An 18,529-nucleotide genomic window follows, 5' to 3' on the forward strand; every position below is an offset into this window, starting at 1 on the left:
CAAATGCAACATACTTACTTACAATGTTGAAATATCTTGTAACTTTGTCACGAAGAGCTGGGACGGTATTTTGGAGCAAACGACGCATTTTATTGGTTGTGGCAAACGACAACGTCCATGATCCGAGATGAAAAGCCAATCAATGGACCAACAGATCGCATGTGCTGCTAGCCCCATGAATACAGCCGTGTGATTGGTCTTTGAAATCACAAGTACCCGCCTCCTGCTCTAGTGAGTTCCGCTTTTGAGTGTATCTCCGCTGACAGGGCATGCACTTAGTCAGATTTGGACTATTGGATCTCCGAGATATTCATATTTTTTTATTTATCTAACACTCTTTATTCAATACAGAGGTTAAACTCTGTGCGTCTGGACACCCGTTCTGGTAGTATCACTGGTAAGCTTAAAATACACATGCGTTATTTGTTTTGTCTGCTATTGAGCTCCTTGACTTTATACAATCTGTACTCTAAAAACATAGTTTGTAAATGTGTGAGAAAGGACTGACGTTCAGTGCAGTGCAGTAGGCTACAAAGCATAAAGTGCTCATTTTTCAATTAAACTAACTAATGTATGTGCATAATCTTTAATATCACAATGTTGAAATCAATCAATATTAAACTATACTGTGGATTAAGAGTGTTGACCACCCTTTCTTGAAACAGATGATGGCTAGCACATCAGCAACTGGAGTTCTTCATCCCTACTGGCCACGGGACCTATTGATCCCCACCTATGTGGCCAATGACCGATCTATGTCAGAGATTCTGGTGTTCCTGTTTTCTGTGTCTGGGCTGTTTCTGCTGGTGACCTGGCTGATCACCGGACAGAGAGGGAACACCGGCAGGCTGGGGACATGGAGGCGTCTGGCTGTGTGCTGGTTCGCCGTTTGTGGTTTCATCCATGGCGTCATTGAGGGATGGTTCTCACTGTATTATGATATTATTCCAGGAGACCAGAGCTTCCTGTCACAGCTGTGTGAGTACAAACAAGATAAAAACAAGTTGAGAAAAGTGTATGAACTGTGATGGTGCAGTCTACATGAGTCAATATGTTTTACATTTTCTCTCATAGGGAAAGAGTACTCCAAAGGAGACAGTCGATATGTAATGTGAGTTCATCTTTTTATAGAACTTTCTTATAATAAATAAGGAATAAAGCTGTAACTAATTGCCTGCATATTTCTAGAGCGGATAACTTCACTGTCTGTATGGAGACTGTGACTGCATGGTTATGGGGACCTTTCAGCTTTTGGGCTGTCTACGCCTTCTTAACTAAGAAGCCCTACAGATTTGTTCTGCAACTCATCATTTCATTAGGTAAGAAGGTATAATTAAAACAAAACTCGTCACTTACTCAAATTACTTGTTGTTTCCATATTTACATGATGGGTTTTATCGCATAATCTGATTCCAGGTCAGCTGTACGGAGCAGTGCTTTACTTCTACACTGAGCACAGAGACGGTTATGCTCACAGTGAGATGGGACACCCGGTCTACTTCTGGTTCTACTTTGTGTTCATGAACGTGCTGTGGATCATCATACCGCTTGTGCTCATTGTGGATGCATGGAGACAGCTGTCAGCAGCGCAGACACACACGGACAACACAAAGTCTAAGAGGAAGTGACAACAGGAAGAGTTTACTGTGGGACTGTAGGACACTTACTACATGAGGCACAAGGGAACCACTTGGGAAAGCACTACGTTCAAAGATGGAACATAATAAATAAATGATTGTTTGGAGTTGGTTATAGTGTGTCCTGTTGTGCCTGTACACTTAGAGCTTCATTTTAAAGTGTAATTTGTTCCTTGTGTTTACAACAATAAAGCTTAAATTTTTGTTCAATAATAAAGCTGCATTTTGTTTGTGGGGCCTTGGGGAGAGGGGCAATAGCATCTGCATTTTGTAAACATTTTACACAACTTCATGAATGGAGTGAACACTGCCTTAGGTGTCATACAGTGCCTCTTTGACATGGAACTTAGTATTTAAATGAAGTACTCATGTAAATACAGGTTCTTATATGAAATGTGACCTCGGAGTTTACCCCATCTTAAGCATTTAGTCGGCTGGTGTAAAGTAATTCATGTCATTACGGTCGCGATGCCAGTTGCGACCTTTGAGATAATTCATAATCTAGTGCAGTGATGTAACATGAAACGTTATCTTTTAATGCAATGCAGACTTTTCTAAACAAATATGGTCTGTCTTAATAAATAAATGATAAGGAAGTAGATGCACAACTAAGTTAATGGGTGCTGTATTGTTTTACTAAACGGAAATATAAAGAAAACACCAATTTGAATGTATTCAGGTGGTAAAAAAAAAAAAAGTTTAATTTGATAAAGTTACGTTTTAGAAATTCTGAACTTGAAATTTTAAGAACTACAAACAGAGTTCCCCTCCTGGTAAAGACATAATCATACTCAATATGCGTGTTTTCGCACTACATAATTAAACTACAGCAATCCTGTGCGTATATGCATGAACAAGAATTAATGGATACCCACAAATCTCACCGGGCCGAAATAGCTCAGTTGGGAGAGCGTTAGACTGAAGATCTAAAGGTCCCTGGTTCGATCCCGGGTTTCGGCATTTTGACTCACAGCCATGTGGAGTAATTCAAGTTTTAGAAGACGTGACAAAGCCTGGCACCTTGTGGTCCACTAGAAGAACTGACGAGGTTATTTCATGTATTGCACTCACGGAATACTATGATCTCATTGAACCAGAAAAATCACATTAATTCCTCCAAAATAAGTTTTTGACATGTTTTTTTTACTTTTAAGTTGCATTCAGGCATCTCATACACATGAAGCAATGCGTTGGGGAAAAAAATGTGCATTCACAGATTGATAGCATTACTTCTGAGCTGATGTAGTTGCTGTACACATACTTTAATTAAATGGTGAATCATGAGGAGAAACATACCACTCTACAGATAACATCTGGTAATAAATGGGAAATATTTCATCATCATCAGCTGAACATTTTGCTGAGTCTAAGCCCCAACTGTGCATTTATCTCTTTCTCTTTACTTGCTATGTCTTTAAGTGCCTTCAGAGCAGCAGGTGATTCTGGCTGTAGCTCCAACAGTTTCTTAAATGCCTGCCTGGCCTCCTCCAGCTCATTCAACATCTGGCAGGCTTGGCCCCTCCGGTACCAGGCTTTAGCCCCACTCGGTTCCAGATGAGTAGCTTTAGTCGCACTGGCCTTGGCCCGCTGTGGTTGGTTCAATTTGAGCTGGCACAAGGACATGTTTGAGTGGAGCTCTGCTTTAATGGTTTTAAATTCATTAGCTGAAGGAAGTTGCTGTAGTTGATCACCAGTGTCTGTGTCTCTCTGCTCCTCTGCTTCTTGTCCTTTCATCTCCACCTCTTTCACATGGCCATGGAGAGTGATGAGAAGTTTGAGGGCCCGGCTGTAGCTGTCTGCTGCTCCCCAAACATCCCCGCTCCTGAATCTCACTCCGCCCCTCTCTTTGTGTCTCTTCACCCACTGACACTTTTCGACAGGAGACATCTCCCAGGATTCCTTGCCTGGTGTGAAAGCTTTGAGTTCAATCGTGGCACATAAAGGTAGGTTTTCATCAGCAGGATGGGGGACATCTGGTCCACTTCCCACTGGAGAAATCAGTATCTGAGAAGCAAAACACAATGATTAGAGTGGCTTTGTACTTGCACATGCTTGAAAATACTATGTGTAACTTATAAGCCTGCAATCCATATTCAACAACAAAAAGGCTTCATGGAGCACTGGCAAATTCGGACCAAATTGAGATATGAAACATCCAGAATTTTCTTTTTAGGCACCTGGTCTGCACCACATCCTTTGCTGTTAACATTAAAATCCCAACAAGGTGTATTTTTAACAGTTTACTACCCTTCAAATCAAAGCTAAATAGCTTACTGAAAATATTGAGTGCACTCAAGTAAAAAAACAAAACATATACAGTCTCAAAGTATTCAAAGTACCTTTTATGTCACACCTCATCAAAAATATCAGCATTCCATGTTTCAATTTTCAGGCGTAGAGGGGGACCTGATAGCATCATCTGACATGACCAAAGTCATTACAAAGCCTACTCCAAGTGCTCCAATTTAGATCATAAACCCGAGGCAAGTAGTATTCAGAGGGAAAACCCTCTCCCACCAGTGGCTCTAAGCTGTCACTATATGTCAGGATATTGCAAATATCACATACTCTTTCCATATGTAAAATTAAAATCTAATGATCATAGTGATGGATTTTTGTCAGCTTTTGCATATAATTTGTGTCACTAAAATGTGCCGAAACAATGACATTGGATTATAATTCCAGTTCTCTTACCTCACACTTCTCTCCCGCTCTCATCCCCTCCACACATGCCTCTGTGATGTCGCACTGACCCTCTCCCAGCCTCAATGTAGTCCAGTCACCCAGTGGGACCTGCAACACAGAGTCCTGGCATCTTGGGAAGGCTGTGGCCTCTGTCTCTGTGACGCATTGGTCAGGTTGGACTGACTGACCCTCATTTCCATTTTCAGATACTAAACTCTCTGCTTTATCCGGGCCAGCTTTGAGCCGCACTCGGACTTGACACAGTGAACCCAACCTTGGACAGCTACTGGATGAACATGCTGAAAGAGGCAAAGAGAAATTATGTGTGCTACAATACTAAATACAGTTATATTCTCCAAATGTGGATTCACAATGTATCATTTATTTTTGAGGAATAAAGTAATAGAAAATCATCATACATGCACCATCTCCAGCATTAGAAACAGTCTGTTGACTCCCTCTGTGTGTTTGCTTCTGCTGGACTTTCCAGAGGCCTCTGGGACACACAGACACCCAAGAGGTGACATCGTCGCCATGCAGTGTTTGAAACGGTTGACCAGGATCCATCTTCACTATAGCAAACAGTTAACACTATAGTTAACAGTTAACACTATAGTCAACAGACTATAGTTAACAGTTAACACTATAGTTAACAGTTAACACTACAGTCAACAGTTAACACTACAGTTAACAGTTAACACTATAGTAAACAGTTAACACTATAGTCAACAGACTATAGTTAACAGTTAACACTATAGTCAACAGTTAACACTACAGTTAACAGTTAACACTATAGTCAACAGACTATAGTTAACAGTTAACACTATAGTAAACAGTTAACACTATAGTCAACAGTTAACACTATAGTCAACAGTTAACACTAACATATAGTTAACAGTTAACACTATAGTCAACAGTTAACACTATAGTCAACAGTTAACACTATAGTATACAGTTAACACTATAGTTAACAGTTAACACTATAGTCAACAGTTAACACTATAGTATGCAGTTAACACTATAGTTAACAGTTAACACTATAGTATAGACTATAGTCAACAGTTAACACTATAGTATACAGTTAACACTATAGTCAACAGTTAACACTATAGTCAACAGTTAACACTAACATATAGTTAACAGTTAACACTATAGTCAACAGTTAACACTATAGTCAACAGTTAACACTATAGTATACAGTTAACACTATAGTTAACAGTTAACACTATAGTCAACAGTTAACACTATAGTATGCAGTTAACACTATAGTTAACAGTTAACACTATAGTATAGACTATAGTCAACAGTTAACACTATAGTATACAGTTAACACTATAGTTAACAGTTAACACTATAGTCAACAGTTAACACTATAGTATGCAGTTAACACTATAGTTAACAGTTAACACTATAGTATAGACTATAGTCAACAGTTAACACTATAGTATACAGTTAACACTATAGTCAACAGTTAACACTATAGTATACAGTTAACACTATAGTTAACAGTTAACACTATAGTATAGACTATAGTCAACAGTTAACACTATAGTCAACAGTTAACACTATAGTATACAGTTAACACTACAGTCAACAGTTAACACTATAGTTAACAGTTAACACTATAGTAAACAGTTAACACTATAGTTAACAGTTAACACTATAGTAAACAGTTAACACTAACATATAGTTAACAGTTAACACTATAGTCAACAGTTAACACTATAGTATACAGTTAACACTATAGTATACAGTTAACACTATAGTATAGACTATAGTCAACAGTTAACACTATAGTCAACAGTTAACACTATAGTCAACAGTTAACACTATAGTATACAGTTAACACTATAGTATACAGTTAACACTATAGTATAGACTATAGTCAACAGTTAACACTATAGTCAACAGTTAACACTATAGTATACAGTTAACACTACAGTCAACAGTTAACACTATAGTTAACAGTTAACAGTTAACACTATAGTTGAACTGTAGTTAAGCTACAGTTTTGTTGTGAAGAATATTGAGCGATTTACAACCAGTATTCAAACGTAGTTAACCATGTTCGCACCCTGAGTTGAGTTACAAACATGTAACGTTAGTCAGCTAGCTTAATACATCACCAAGCCAACGTTGGTTTTATTTCATATAAATTATTCAAAAACACAGAGAAAGTTAAGTACAGTAAAATAACTGGGTTTTGAGGGTCTCTAGTTTCATCGTGACCGTTGCTAAAACGAATATGTAACGTTAGGCTACAACACTACTTTACGTAGTGCATTCACGTAGCTAATGCTAGCCCGTGGATAACACAGTGGTTAACAGAAACACCTTAGCATCAGGTAACGTTAGCTAGCTTTATGGCGCGGCAATCAAAAACAACTGACCTACTCTACATAATCTGAGCTGTAACGGAGTTAAGTGCTAAACGTAATTAAAATGCATATATCTCACCTCATACACAATCCTGACACGAAGTATAAATAATCCCCTTAATCAGAAAGTAATAAACTGTCAGATGGTTACAATATAAACAAACGAGAGGTACTCTTCTTCTTCTTCTTCTTCTTCTTCTTCTTCTTCTTCTTCTTCTTCTTCTTCTTCTTCTTCTTCTTCATTAACGCTTCTTCTTCGTGTGTAATGACGGGTGCGACGCCAGCTCGTAGCATTACCGCCATCCACTGTACCGGAGTGTAAAAAAACTCTTTTCCTGTGTCATTTTATTTCTGTCACGTAAATATCCATGATATTACCCTCTAGAAATTGCAACCCATCCATTTTATGTGTCGTCTGTCTGTAAGCTACTGCTCTTGTCTTTCAGCAGGTGGAGACAAAGATGATGGTGAAAAGGCAGCAAAAGAGGAGAAAGTTTAAACATAGGCTAAAGTTAAACTTCAAGTTGCAGTAAAAACAGCTTGAAATGGAGGCTGTTTTAGTGGTTTTAACTTTTATCAGTGAAGCTGATTTCTGCCCCCAAATTCTTTTTGCTTTGGCCCACATACATTTTCTCCCCAGATTTCTGCCTACAGTAGCGTAGGCGCATTTAACACAATCTATATTCTCAACACTCAAACATAAAGCATGTTTTAAAAGAAAAAAGATGCTTAAGTGTTTTTTTATGCTTGGTGAATTATGGGCCAAAGCTTAAGTGCCGTCTTGTCAAATGAAGTGTTCAACAAAATATGCACATATCTTATCTGTTAGTATTGACCTCTGACTTGTTCCACTCGTGTTTAAGGCCTGTGTGTTAATCTGTCCTTTCACTATGATTTAGGCCTCTATCTTTTCAACACTAGAGACCATTAGTTCTATCATAAGAATACCACACTGGGCAACCAACACGTGTTGTATATGTGTATGTGCGTGTGTGTGTGTGTGTGTGTGTGTGTGTGTGTGTGTGTGTGTGTATGGTGTGAGAGAGAGTGAGAGAGAGAGAGAGAGTGAGAGAGAGAGAGCGATAAAGGAAGGTCATCTGAGATGCCATCTGTCCTCCTACATGTGGCCTGTTTGACTCTTAATGAGCTTAATGAGCAGTCAACACGGTAAAACACTTGCTACACTCTTGATAGTATTAGGTATAAAGAGGTGAATCTCATGGAAGGGTTCATATGTGTCCGAGTTTATGAAAAGGTTCATAAAGTTCTAAGTTTATCCTTACGTCATGAAACAAAGAATTAAAGGAATAACTATTACAACTACCATGATTAAAATCGTATCATGAAAAATGTTCATATGCTCGTAAAATGCTTGATAGAACGTTATTTGGCTCTGTAAGACAGAAAAGCCAAATGAGGCTGAGATCAATTGTAAAACGTGGTCACAAAAATGGAATTTTAGGGAGTTAAAAAAAAATCATGTTTACATATGATTTGTGAGGAAATGATTCATATACATGAGTCTCTTTTGTTTGTCTTATAGAACAAAAACAAATTTGTGACCACATTGGTATTGCCCAGGTTGTCCATTTCATATCCTGTTGTGGTACTTTATCTCAGTAGATGGCAGTATTTAACCTTGATCTATAGTTGCTGTTCTTACTCATAAAGCAAACTGTTGCTAAACAAATAACAACATAACCAGAGTATGATGATTTTTTATGGCCGCAGATTGCAAAATAATGAATGATGAAAAAGAGATATGTACTGTGTACAGGTATTTTCTCTTTGTGGTGGTTAACTAGCAACTTTGTTCCAGTATAATCTGTTCAGTATTTATCTTGGTCACAATCTTAAATAATAATCTATAGGATGTTGTGTGTTGTGTAATGTTATGTAGTTGTTTAAAACAATTACTCTCAGCCCCTTATCAGATTTGATAAATTCCCAAATATCGATATCAGTATTGGCCTCACAAATCCAATATTGGTCCGTCTATAGTTTGGAGTAGAAAACATTTTGACACTAAAATAAAACATTGTAGACCATATGATACGAGACAATAGAAGTGCTGCAGTGAAACATCCTAAATCTAATTTGCAGACATGAAGGCCTACTCAGTCACCATCATTGTCTTACAATAAAGAGAGGCTCTTTGAAGAGACTCCACCAAGAACTAGGTAAAGAAGAAAAACACAACTTTTCAGTAGAGGTCTCTGGCTTCCCAGTAATATGAACATGACATTACTTGGGCAGCTAGTACATAGAGTGTGCAATGTTGTCAGTATCACTGGCTGAGTGATGTAATTCAATTTCAGTTATTTTGCAATAAGAGGTATTTGAAATGTTCATAAACTCTAACAGATTTGCAGCATGTGCATCATAACGTTTGAAGCAAACACTTACTCCCAAATGTACTGTGAGCACATGCACTCAGCTGCAGCCAAAATATGGACAAAAGTGAATAAGTGAGGATATAAGGCTCGTCCTCAACTGTGTTTTATTGCTCTGGAATAAATTAATGTGAGAGATTTCATTTTGCATTTCAACGCTTGGATGTGTGAAGGATAGACAAAGTAAATACATGGGAAAATGTGGATGGATGGATGGAAGGATGTGAATTTTTCCAGCTTTCACATTCTAATCGCAGTCCTTTTACTAGCTTTATTAAATACAGATGTACTGAAAAGGTCGATCAATTGAGGATATAATGTAAATAAATTAATAGTTTTAGGATCAAATATGTTGTCTGCTACAGGTGCTTCATGCCGTAATAGTGACACAGTAATTGTCACATTTCTTAATTATTAAATTAACTCTTTCCAAGTGCTTATATTTTCAATTTGTACCGCATTTCAAATTAATTTTTCAATCAAGTTTCTAAAGCTTCAAATACTTCTAAATGCCTTTAAACATTTATGACACAAAGGTAAGCATATAGTGTATCTGTATGTCTTTTTTCCTCTGTTCTCACACTAAACAGAACCTTCCCTTGTTTAATCCTCCTCCATGTGTTACCCATATCATCTCTTTCTCCTCTGCTTCTCCTATCGACCCTCTCTTTCAACCCCCTTCACCTTCCGCTTGGCTCCCTCCGACTTCCCAGCTGGCCTATTGTGAAATATCCCAGTGGGTAACTTCAGAAGCATGTATCCCAGGGCTCGTGGACCGCTTAATGTTCGCCAGAAGGGCGTTGCACCCTGCCAGTAGTTGGGTCCAACATGCGTCATTCAGGGAAAACGTGGAGTATGACAGGTGAACAAAAGTGAGAATTGTTCCAGATAGCAGAAGAGGAGATAAAAAGCAAATAGAGAGATAGATCAGTTGGTGGGTGGGTAGATAGATAGATAGATAGATAGATAGATAGATAGATAGATAGATAGATAGAAATAATGATGCTATGTTAACAAAAAGCTGAAAAACAATGGAAATATTAGTCAAAGTACATGTTTATTGTATTCTGTGTCTGCCAATATTTCCAAATAAAAAAAATTATATAAAAAAAGACAGAATGATGCATGGATGGATGGATGGATGGATGGCTGGATGGATGGATGGATGTGGATTTGGGTGGAGACTTTTCCCACGTGGATAAGGATGGACCGACCACCAGCAGGATCACACAGCGGAACTAACTGAGAATGTCAATCCCACCACAGAGACTATCAACACAATTTACTGGCTGAGAGAGAGAACGAGAGAGAAGGTGATAAACTAATGGTCTTTTCCTTTTCATCAGTGATATGGTAGCCATTTTCTTAATAGGAACAGACAGCAGGATTCTTTGAAGACAAACTTATTACTCCACCACAAGCACTAAACATTAAAGCTTGTCTAACATTCTGCCTGTGTTTGTGTTTTTCCTCATGAAAGCGGTGGCCAGCTCGCCTGTAATCCCTCCATCACACATTCCGAAACACTCATAGAGACACACACACACACACACACACACACACACACACACGCGTGCGCACACACACACACACACACACAGATATATATATATATATATATATATATATATATATATATATATACACACATACACACACACAACCTCCACGACCCTGGCCGGCCAGAGGCTAACTCGTAAACAGATCAGGCCACACGACGGGGTGTTTATCCCTCACAGCGAGAGGGACTGCTGCACATAATGTTGTCCGAGCATGTAGGTGTGAGTGTGTCGAGCACTTCAACTGTAGCTAGTCTTACTCCCTCTGGGCTGTTTGTTGTTTATACTGAGAGACACTGACAACAGGCTTAGACTTCACTATGTAAACTCAGTGTGAAGGCAGAGGCTTTATGCTAAGTGGTTCCCACCTTCAGCATTAGTAGATTAGACAAACAAGATAAACTAAACGATCATCATACCACATTAAGACTTCTCCTCCAGACTGTGTTCAAAAATGAAATGTCAAATTTTAGCTGAAGAAGATCAAATCAAAACCTCAAGCAAAGCATTTTTCCACCATTTCCTGGTGTATTGTGGTGACTTTGGGTGAATGCTGTACTACTGTACCAATGAGCTGACAGTCCAGAGGAGTTTGATTTATTGAGGTTTCCAGGTCAAGTGGGGATCAAGACTGATCCAGAGGCTGATAGAGCCACTGAAATGATAGGGTCAAGAGAGACAGATCTAAGGGTGAACATTATCAGTCTACCACTTGCAGCAGCAACACATATGGCATATTGTATCCATCATTGTCATGTGAGTTTTGCATTTAGACCGATCAATAAAAAAAAAACAAAGCCTGTCTTACTGCACTGCCTTGTAATTCACACTGATTTATAAGCTGAGTTGCACAAGCAGTGAAGTATGACTTTTCTCTTCCATTAGCAACGATGGAGCAGAGTCTGCCAGGTCAGGGCCATTCATCTACATTATAATGTCATGATGAGATTGCTCCAACTGTAATTGAAAAAACAGGCTCTCAGTCCAACTCCCAGGGTAACAAGACATCATAGTATTGCATCTTTAAGTGGCAGATGCAGTGGTACATGCACAAAGGCTGCACAACATGATCTTATGAAACTGTTTAGCCCACGAATGACTGTTTGACTGCTATCAAAAACAGTAGTAGTTGCACTACTACTATTGTGCGCCACTGAATGCCACAGGAGATCTTTACTCCTTGTGGCCATGAGTCTGTACAATCCCTGTCTCATTGCTGGACACTGATAAGGATAATTCATACACCATTGTCATATACTTCAAACTCAATCCACTGCTGCTATCTGCTTTTCCAATCACATCTGCTACTTGCAGTGTGATGCACCTTTTAATAACAATCATACTGTTTAATTTCAAACATTCAAAGAACTTTGTATTTTTATATATTTTAAATAGCAAAATAGTAATATTGTAGCATACAGTAAATGGATGCACGGATGCACCTTTCTGTACGGTGTTTTCATTGTTGCTTATTTTTCATAACAGGCGCCCTGCATTTTCAGTCATGCAATTTTTTTGTGTATTCTCTACTTCACTTTATTTTGCATGCATTTATTTGTATGTACTGTATATATAGTGCACACATTTATCTTAAAAAAAACATTTTTTGGAAATTTGATGAAAACTATCCTATTTCTCTAGTTTTCATCACAAATAACATAAAAAAAAGAAAAAAACGCAACAGTAGAATTTGCACAAGAAAACTGTGTTACCATATGAAAAACATAAACACAGGTGCACACAAAGAGTGCCACTATTCTGCCATCACGGAACACATTTAAAACACAGCATGCTAATATGTGTGTGCCCACCGGCGTTATGGGGAATCTGGCATTAAGTAACGGTACATTTGTATTATCTGGAGCATAAATAGAGTCCTTAACTCCATTTTGTTGTTTCTCTGGGGGCCATTTATACAGTCGGACCTGTGCAGCCTGAGTAGCAACCCACTGAGGGGAGGAGATGGCTATCGGAAGCCACAGGGCAGATGGGGGACCGTTTTTATCGATGCACACACTGTAATGGGGTCTTCCTGTGAGGGAGCCTGAGGAGTTTCTTTTGACAGAGCTTTCATGTGCTCTTTTGCTGTGTTGTGTGTGTTCTGTGATCAGAGAAAGTCACTGTGGGCCATTAGGCCTACGCACGCATGCATACTAGCACACATCTGGATATGCTTCTCCTCTAACAGTCATACCTACATACAGTCTGGCAGTCCATGTGACCTTTTAATACTATCTAAGCACTTTTAGATAAAGCCAGTCAGACCTTTCAGCTTGTAGCACCACTAGTGAGTGACACACACACGCGCACTCACACACACACACACACACACACACACACACACACACACACACACACACACACACACACACACACACACACACACACACACACACACATATACACACACTCACACACCTGCCACCTGCTCATGTCATGTCAAACTGCTTGCACGCTATTATGTCCATGATTTCCCATAGATGATAAATCTGTGGTAATTCTTTTCTGCAGCTATCTGCAGAATATTATCAGAAAATATTAAGCAAGTTATCGCTTTACAGCTGATCTACGGTCAGCTGACACAGCCTTTAAGCGTTTTGATGTTAAAGTTTGGTTGACATATCCATAAAGATTTCACAGCTGTGTTTAGGAGAGACCTGTCTGCGAGACCTGGAGGCTTACCTTAAAGATGTATGAGCTGCTCAGAGTTAATTCTGCACAGGTCAAGCACACCCACACTAGCTTCTCTTCTTGAAATGCAAGTTAATTCACCTTGGTTTGATAGAGAGCAGAAGAGGCAGAGATCGAGAGAATGAGCAAGAGATAGGTTAAGTTGGCCAGTGAAAAGAAACACATGTCAGGATTCAGAAATCAACTGGCCGGCTGTGATTTATCCAGGAGTTAGGTTTGGATCAGGGTCTGAGGTCCACAGAGGGGGCGAAGGGCTTTAATTCAGACCAGCCTCCAGTCAAAGTAGCAGTTAGCAGCTCCGTGGTCTGTTAGCTTTCATGTGTGTCTGTCAGTTGCACTTGGTGGTTTCATGCAGTGATCCCAACAAGCTGTCTGTGGTGGGACAACCGCATCCATTAGACAAGGGCTGTATTTGGGTGGTGGTTAGTTGCCCACTGGCCAGTGGCTCAAGGAAATAGCATACCAGCACAGGAATGTCTTGGATATAGTTAGCTTTTATTATATAATGTGAATATTGGCCACCAATGTTGTCCACTAAAATATGACGAAGGAGCTATTGAGCAAAGCCTATACATTTAGCTTTATGTGCATATTCTATTCATTTACAATTTAAAATTCTGAAGGGACTCAGAAGTATCAGAATCAATACTTTCCTTGAAATTAAACATTTCAGTTTCTGTATAGTTGTCTGACTAAAGACATAGGGCAACGTGAGGGAAAGACTAAAGCAGAGAAGGGCAGCCCACCCATTGCTGTCCAACATGCGGAGGGCAGATGTACAGGCGGGTGCACAGGGCTCCTTTCAACGGTTACAAACGGTTGATCTAAATAAGACCCAGCTGATGTTTTCTACTGATGTTGCTGTTTTCACCTCAGCCCCAGCCCACTCACTCTCTGGTCATTCATCCCTCGCTCATCTTTGTCTTCTTTTACTAACCCTCTCACACTGTTTGACCTATAACTTGATGCCTATACTTTTTCATATCCCTCCCCCCTCCTTTGTGCTTGAAGCGGGTGTATGTGGCAGATCTCAGGGGAGCAGGTAAAGTATAAATCTATAGTCTTTCTGACATCTCACAGTCTCTGGTTCCCATTTGGTCTGATGCCCTGTAATCAGTCACTACTTTGCTCTCCTTCTCTTTCTTGCCTGTTCATTGCTCTCATTCTGGAGACATTGACAAAAACCATGTGAAATTCCTCATGTTGAAAATTGAATTCATATCATGTGCTTCACAAACACCCATGTCCAAATCAATGATACTGTATCTCCTCCGATGATCTCTTCTTTTGTATTTTATTCTGTTAAATTGACAGTTGTAACGCTAACATGAGATTCCCGCTCTGGTCTTTTATCTCCAGTCATATCAGCTTGATCAGTGAAACTGCTTAATGAGGACATGTGTTTCTCCTGCTAAAATTCTGCTAAAGGGCTCAAATGCACACATACACACTGAACAAGCGAGCAAACGTCTGTTTCAAATCCCACAGAGTGCAGGCAGATTTGGCAGGATTTACAAGACCTTTAATTTGTCACTCATGCAACGCCATGTAAATTCTGTCGCTGTCATTATTTGGTGCTTATGTGTAGTGAAAAACTCCTGTTGATGCTCCAACTGACTACATGAAGATGCCATAAAATGAAAAAGAAAACCCACAGTCAACAGGTGAAACCAAGCATTCCACTTTTTACAAATTCACTGGCCTGGCCAAGAAAGAAAAAGAAAAAATAACCCAGGGTAAGCTTTGGTTCAAGATGAAATAAACAAGATATAATGTTTTAATTTGTGGATATACACTAGTTGATTAATTGACCAAAGTCAATCGACCAAAAAAATTATTTTCAACAATTTCAATACTTGATTAATCAAGTTATTTCTTAAACAAAAAAGCCAAATATTTGCTAGTTCCAGCTTATGATACGTCATATACGTAATATGACGTATCATATGACATATCTGGCTCTGGAAAATTGTGAATGGCATTCTTCACTTTTCTATGACATTTTACTAACTTTGATTAATCTATTAATCATGAAAATAATCAATAATTAAAAACAACTGTTGACTGCAGCCTTAGCTAGCTATTTCCAGCGTTTGAGCTCATCATGTAAACATGAGAGTGGTATTGATCTTCTCATAATTCTCATCAAGAAAGAAAAGCATATTTCTAAAAAGTATTCTATTAGACAACTGCAATTCCTTCCCTCACTGGCATTTTTTTCAACCATTATGGAAAAAACAAAAAACATTACAGCAAACATTTAGCAAATTAAAGTAAATGTAGAGTTGATATATCAGCAAAACGAGAAAGATCATCATTAGCAATGTTATTTCTGGGTAAGAGAAGAAAGAGATGTTTTGTTGTCAGGTGCAATAAGGGTGCTGGGGTAAAGCTGGATGGACAAGAGAGTTTTGGGATGGGGGGGTAAGTGAAAAGAGCAGGATGCTAAAGGACTTTGTGTGAGAGATCTGTAGGAACATGGAGAGACACAACCAAAGAGGACGTTGGAGTTGAATTGGAAGCATATGGTAAGGTCTAGACATTGCAACATTTCTGTGTGAGGAGCAGGGTTAGTGGGTAAGGTCAGATGAGCTCTAGGAGACTCACAGGGGGGTGGGCTTAAATATTTGCAGCAGAAATTAAAAGGGTGGCTTTTCATACAGCGCTAATTTAAACCTGTAAAGTACAATTTTGAGGTACCTTGTGTTACTTTATAGGTCAACACCACAGCATTTCAGAGGGAAATATTGTACTTTTGACTCCACTACATTTAAATTGGGTCTTAAAAGGGACTGACCCCTGAGTTGGGAAAAACTGGACTTAAGTAACTAACATTATATAAAATACTTCAAATAGTGCCACCTCTGAAAATTAAGCTTAATACTATATGTATTGATGCATCAGTATTTGTAATAATATAATATATACTAATATTTAGATTTCTGTAGAATGAGTACTTTTCCTTTAGATATTTAAAAAAATGTAGCTGAATACTTTTACTGTAGTTTAAAATGTAGGATTTTTACTTGTAAAGGAGAATTTTTACATTGTTCTACTGTTGTTGTTTCTTACATTAGGATCTGGGTACTTCATCCACCACAGCAACATGACGAAAGACGGCCTAAAAACTCTCTGATCCTCCCCATACTGAAACCTGGCAGCAACAAGCCAGGAAATGCTTCCAGGCCTTAAAATCAGTCCAGAGGCTGATCTCAGCCTTTGTGTATCTCAGCATGAGCTAGATCTCCAGAGACGAGAGAGCCTGTCTATCACAGTCAGAGATAGTGGACTTTACTGAGAGCTGACATAAGGGCAACATTTCACTCTGACAGTCCAGGACAAGTGCCAGCCTGCTGCCAAGGATTGCCAGCTTTTACTGGACTGCTTCAGTCGGCCACAACACAACTATTGTTAAAACATGGCGTAAAATCTTGTGCTCTTCACCAAGAAAATGTTTTCATTTGGATGCAATCAGTCTCTTGCAGCTTTTTGACATGGGCTTGGCAATCACAAAGACGTTCATATGGAGCTGGTAAACTGGTGTCACTATTTCACACAGGGCAGAATGTGCAACAAAGACTTTAGATTATGCCAGCCATTATGCCTTACGAATATGCTTTGGTGGTATAACTCTGACATTGCATGCTAATATCAATACCACAAACGTTATTGAAGAGCTGGACTTCCCACCTAAGCTGAAATCAAGATTGCTCTTCTGTCCAGGATATAACATGGCAGGAAATTGAAGGCCAGAGACAGACTCGCAGGGCTGCAGAGTCTTTTTGACATGCCTGCTGGGCTTGGAGGAGCACACAAGATGAGCTCTCTATGACCTCAGTGGCATTTATACATAAACAGAAAACCAGAAAATTGTAGAAATTACAGTAAACTTCAGTCTCTAATGAGGTGAAAAGTGTGATAGCCTTAGAAATGAACATACTTCTCAGTTTGCTTGCCTGAACATCACAAACAGTTTATTTCTAATGATGTTGTCAACCACCAATTACACAGTGATTATTCACACAGATACCAAAGCACATGCTTCAAGCGTGTGTTATCGATTTCACTATCAGAAGCAACGATGATGAAGATGATGACTCTTCGATTAATGTCACAATTTCATTGCAGGGCAATGTGTCACAGAGTGTGTGCAGATGTTTTGGGATGTCTGGGGTGTGGAGCTAGTCTGGTTACGTGTTTGTCCATGAGTAACTGTTTATATAAACTATCTCTTACATCCTGTTGTTGAACTCATCGTAGCATCCTTGTTTTGTACAGTAGTATGCTTTAACATTGTTTCAATGCCTGTTTTATTTGACCAAGCATATTCATTTTGCTATCATATATGTTAAAGAAAGACATAAAATCCTCACATTATAAAAGTTGGAAATAGAGAATATTTCCCATCTTTAGTCATGCTAGCAGTGTGGCTCTGGGGATGTCGGTCTGTCCATCACTTTGGCCCAGACTGATATATCTATATAATTATATATTGTTAATTTGCTGTCAGTCAACTGACTGATACTGTAAATCAGACAACTGTTTCAGTGTTAGAATTTGGGATACAATAATCTCAGTCTATTTTTTTTTATTCTACTAGAGTCACACTTTGACGGTACCCAAAATAAAAATTAAAGAACATTTTTTACATGCAAAATATTTTGTTGTAAATATTTTCCCTGCTTATCTGAATACAGTACCAACGTCAGAACTACGAGTTTGACATTTTTATAACTCTTTATTATTGACACCCCCCACTCTTAGTCAGACATATAAGAGGCCCGGCAGACGGGTATCCACACGGTTTTAAGGGTTTAATATTTTGTATAGAGGCTGTGTATGGGTTGTTGTTACGATTTGTGCCAGGAGTACTAGTCCGTGTCTGAGCCCCTTGATGTCTGCTGAGTTCACTAGGGTTGGTATTGGAGAGACTGGGACTGCTGGGGGTGACCACCATGCTGGAGTCCTACCTCCCAGAGTTTGTGTGTGTGTGTGTGTGTGTGTGTGTGTCTGTGTGTCTGGGACTAAACCACATTTGATTTTTATACGCTTGTGGCTAACAGGAGCCAGATGTAGCTGCCTCCAGGGAGCTTACCATCGAAACCGCCATTTATTTCTCTTTTTCACTCTCTTTAATGAGACGTGTGTATGCTTACATACATACTTGAGTGTGTATATATGTTCAA

General features: G+C 39.0%; 2 protein-coding genes and 1 non-coding gene across 5 annotated transcripts; 2 read left to right on the forward strand and 1 right to left on the reverse strand.

Annotated features, from left to right (window-relative positions):
* The first annotated feature begins 239 nt into the window (after positions 1-239).
* Positions 240-1,854, forward strand: ebp (EBP cholestenol delta-isomerase). Its single transcript, XM_068733075.1, has 5 exons — positions 240-397; positions 666-978; positions 1,075-1,111; positions 1,189-1,319; positions 1,417-1,854. The coding sequence occupies exons 2-5, from the start codon at positions 666-668 to the stop codon at positions 1,626-1,628; spliced, it is 693 nt and encodes a 230-aa protein (XP_068589176.1). The 5' UTR covers positions 240-397; the 3' UTR covers positions 1,629-1,854.
* Positions 1,855-2,524: 670 nt separating this feature from the next.
* On the forward strand, positions 2,525-2,597 carry trnaf-gaa (transfer RNA phenylalanine (anticodon GAA)). Its single transcript has one exon. It is a non-coding gene; the product is annotated as a tRNA-Phe (tRNA).
* A 162-nt stretch (positions 2,598-2,759) lies between these two features.
* Positions 2,760-6,935, reverse strand: fkbpl (FKBP prolyl isomerase like). Of its 3 annotated transcripts, none has more exons than XM_068733763.1 (4): positions 6,780-6,935; positions 4,742-4,818; positions 4,332-4,621; positions 2,760-3,641 (listed from the first exon to the last, which is right to left on the reverse strand). In XM_068733763.1, exons 1-4 carry the CDS (start codon positions 6,782-6,784, stop codon positions 2,982-2,984), a joined length of 1,032 nt encoding a protein of 343 aa, XP_068589864.1. In that variant the 5' UTR covers positions 6,785-6,935; the 3' UTR covers positions 2,760-2,981. The 3 variants fall into 3 exon arrangements, with proteins under 3 accessions (XP_068589864.1, XP_068589863.1, XP_068589862.1); XM_068733762.1 differs by having other exon boundaries at positions 4,742-4,889; XM_068733761.1 differs by having other exon boundaries at positions 4,742-4,894.
* Positions 6,936-18,529: the final 11,594 nt, after the last annotated feature.

Source organism: Cebidichthys violaceus, unplaced genomic scaffold (assembly GCF_023349555.1).
Source record: "Cebidichthys violaceus isolate CVI_PGR_0920_01 unplaced genomic scaffold, fCebVio1.0.p SCAF_6, whole genome shotgun sequence".
NCBI lineage: Eukaryota > Metazoa > Chordata > Actinopteri > Perciformes > Stichaeidae > Cebidichthys > Cebidichthys violaceus.

Excerpts from the sequence above, each read along its gene's own strand:
- fkbpl (XM_068733762.1), bottom strand. The coding sequence starts at position 4,889 with ATGGATCCTGGTCAACCGTTTCAAACACTGCATGGCGACGATGTCACC. Across the intron at positions 4,622-4,741 it reads TAATGCTGGAGATGGTGCAT|CATGTTCATCCAGTAGCTGT; the intron begins GTATGATGATTT and ends TGCCTCTTTCAG. Across the intron at positions 3,642-4,331 it reads GAGCGGGAGAGAAGTGTGAG|ATACTGATTTCTCCAGTGGG; the intron begins GTAAGAGAACTG and ends TTTGCTTCTCAG.
- ebp (XM_068733075.1), top strand. The coding sequence starts at position 666 with ATGATGGCTAGCACATCAGCAACTGGAGTTCTTCATCCCTACTGGCCA. Across the intron at positions 979-1,074 it reads GAGCTTCCTGTCACAGCTGT|GGAAAGAGTACTCCAAAGGA; the intron begins GTGAGTACAAAC and ends TTTCTCTCATAG. Across the intron at positions 1,112-1,188 it reads GGAGACAGTCGATATGTAAT|AGCGGATAACTTCACTGTCT; the intron begins GTGAGTTCATCT and ends GCATATTTCTAG.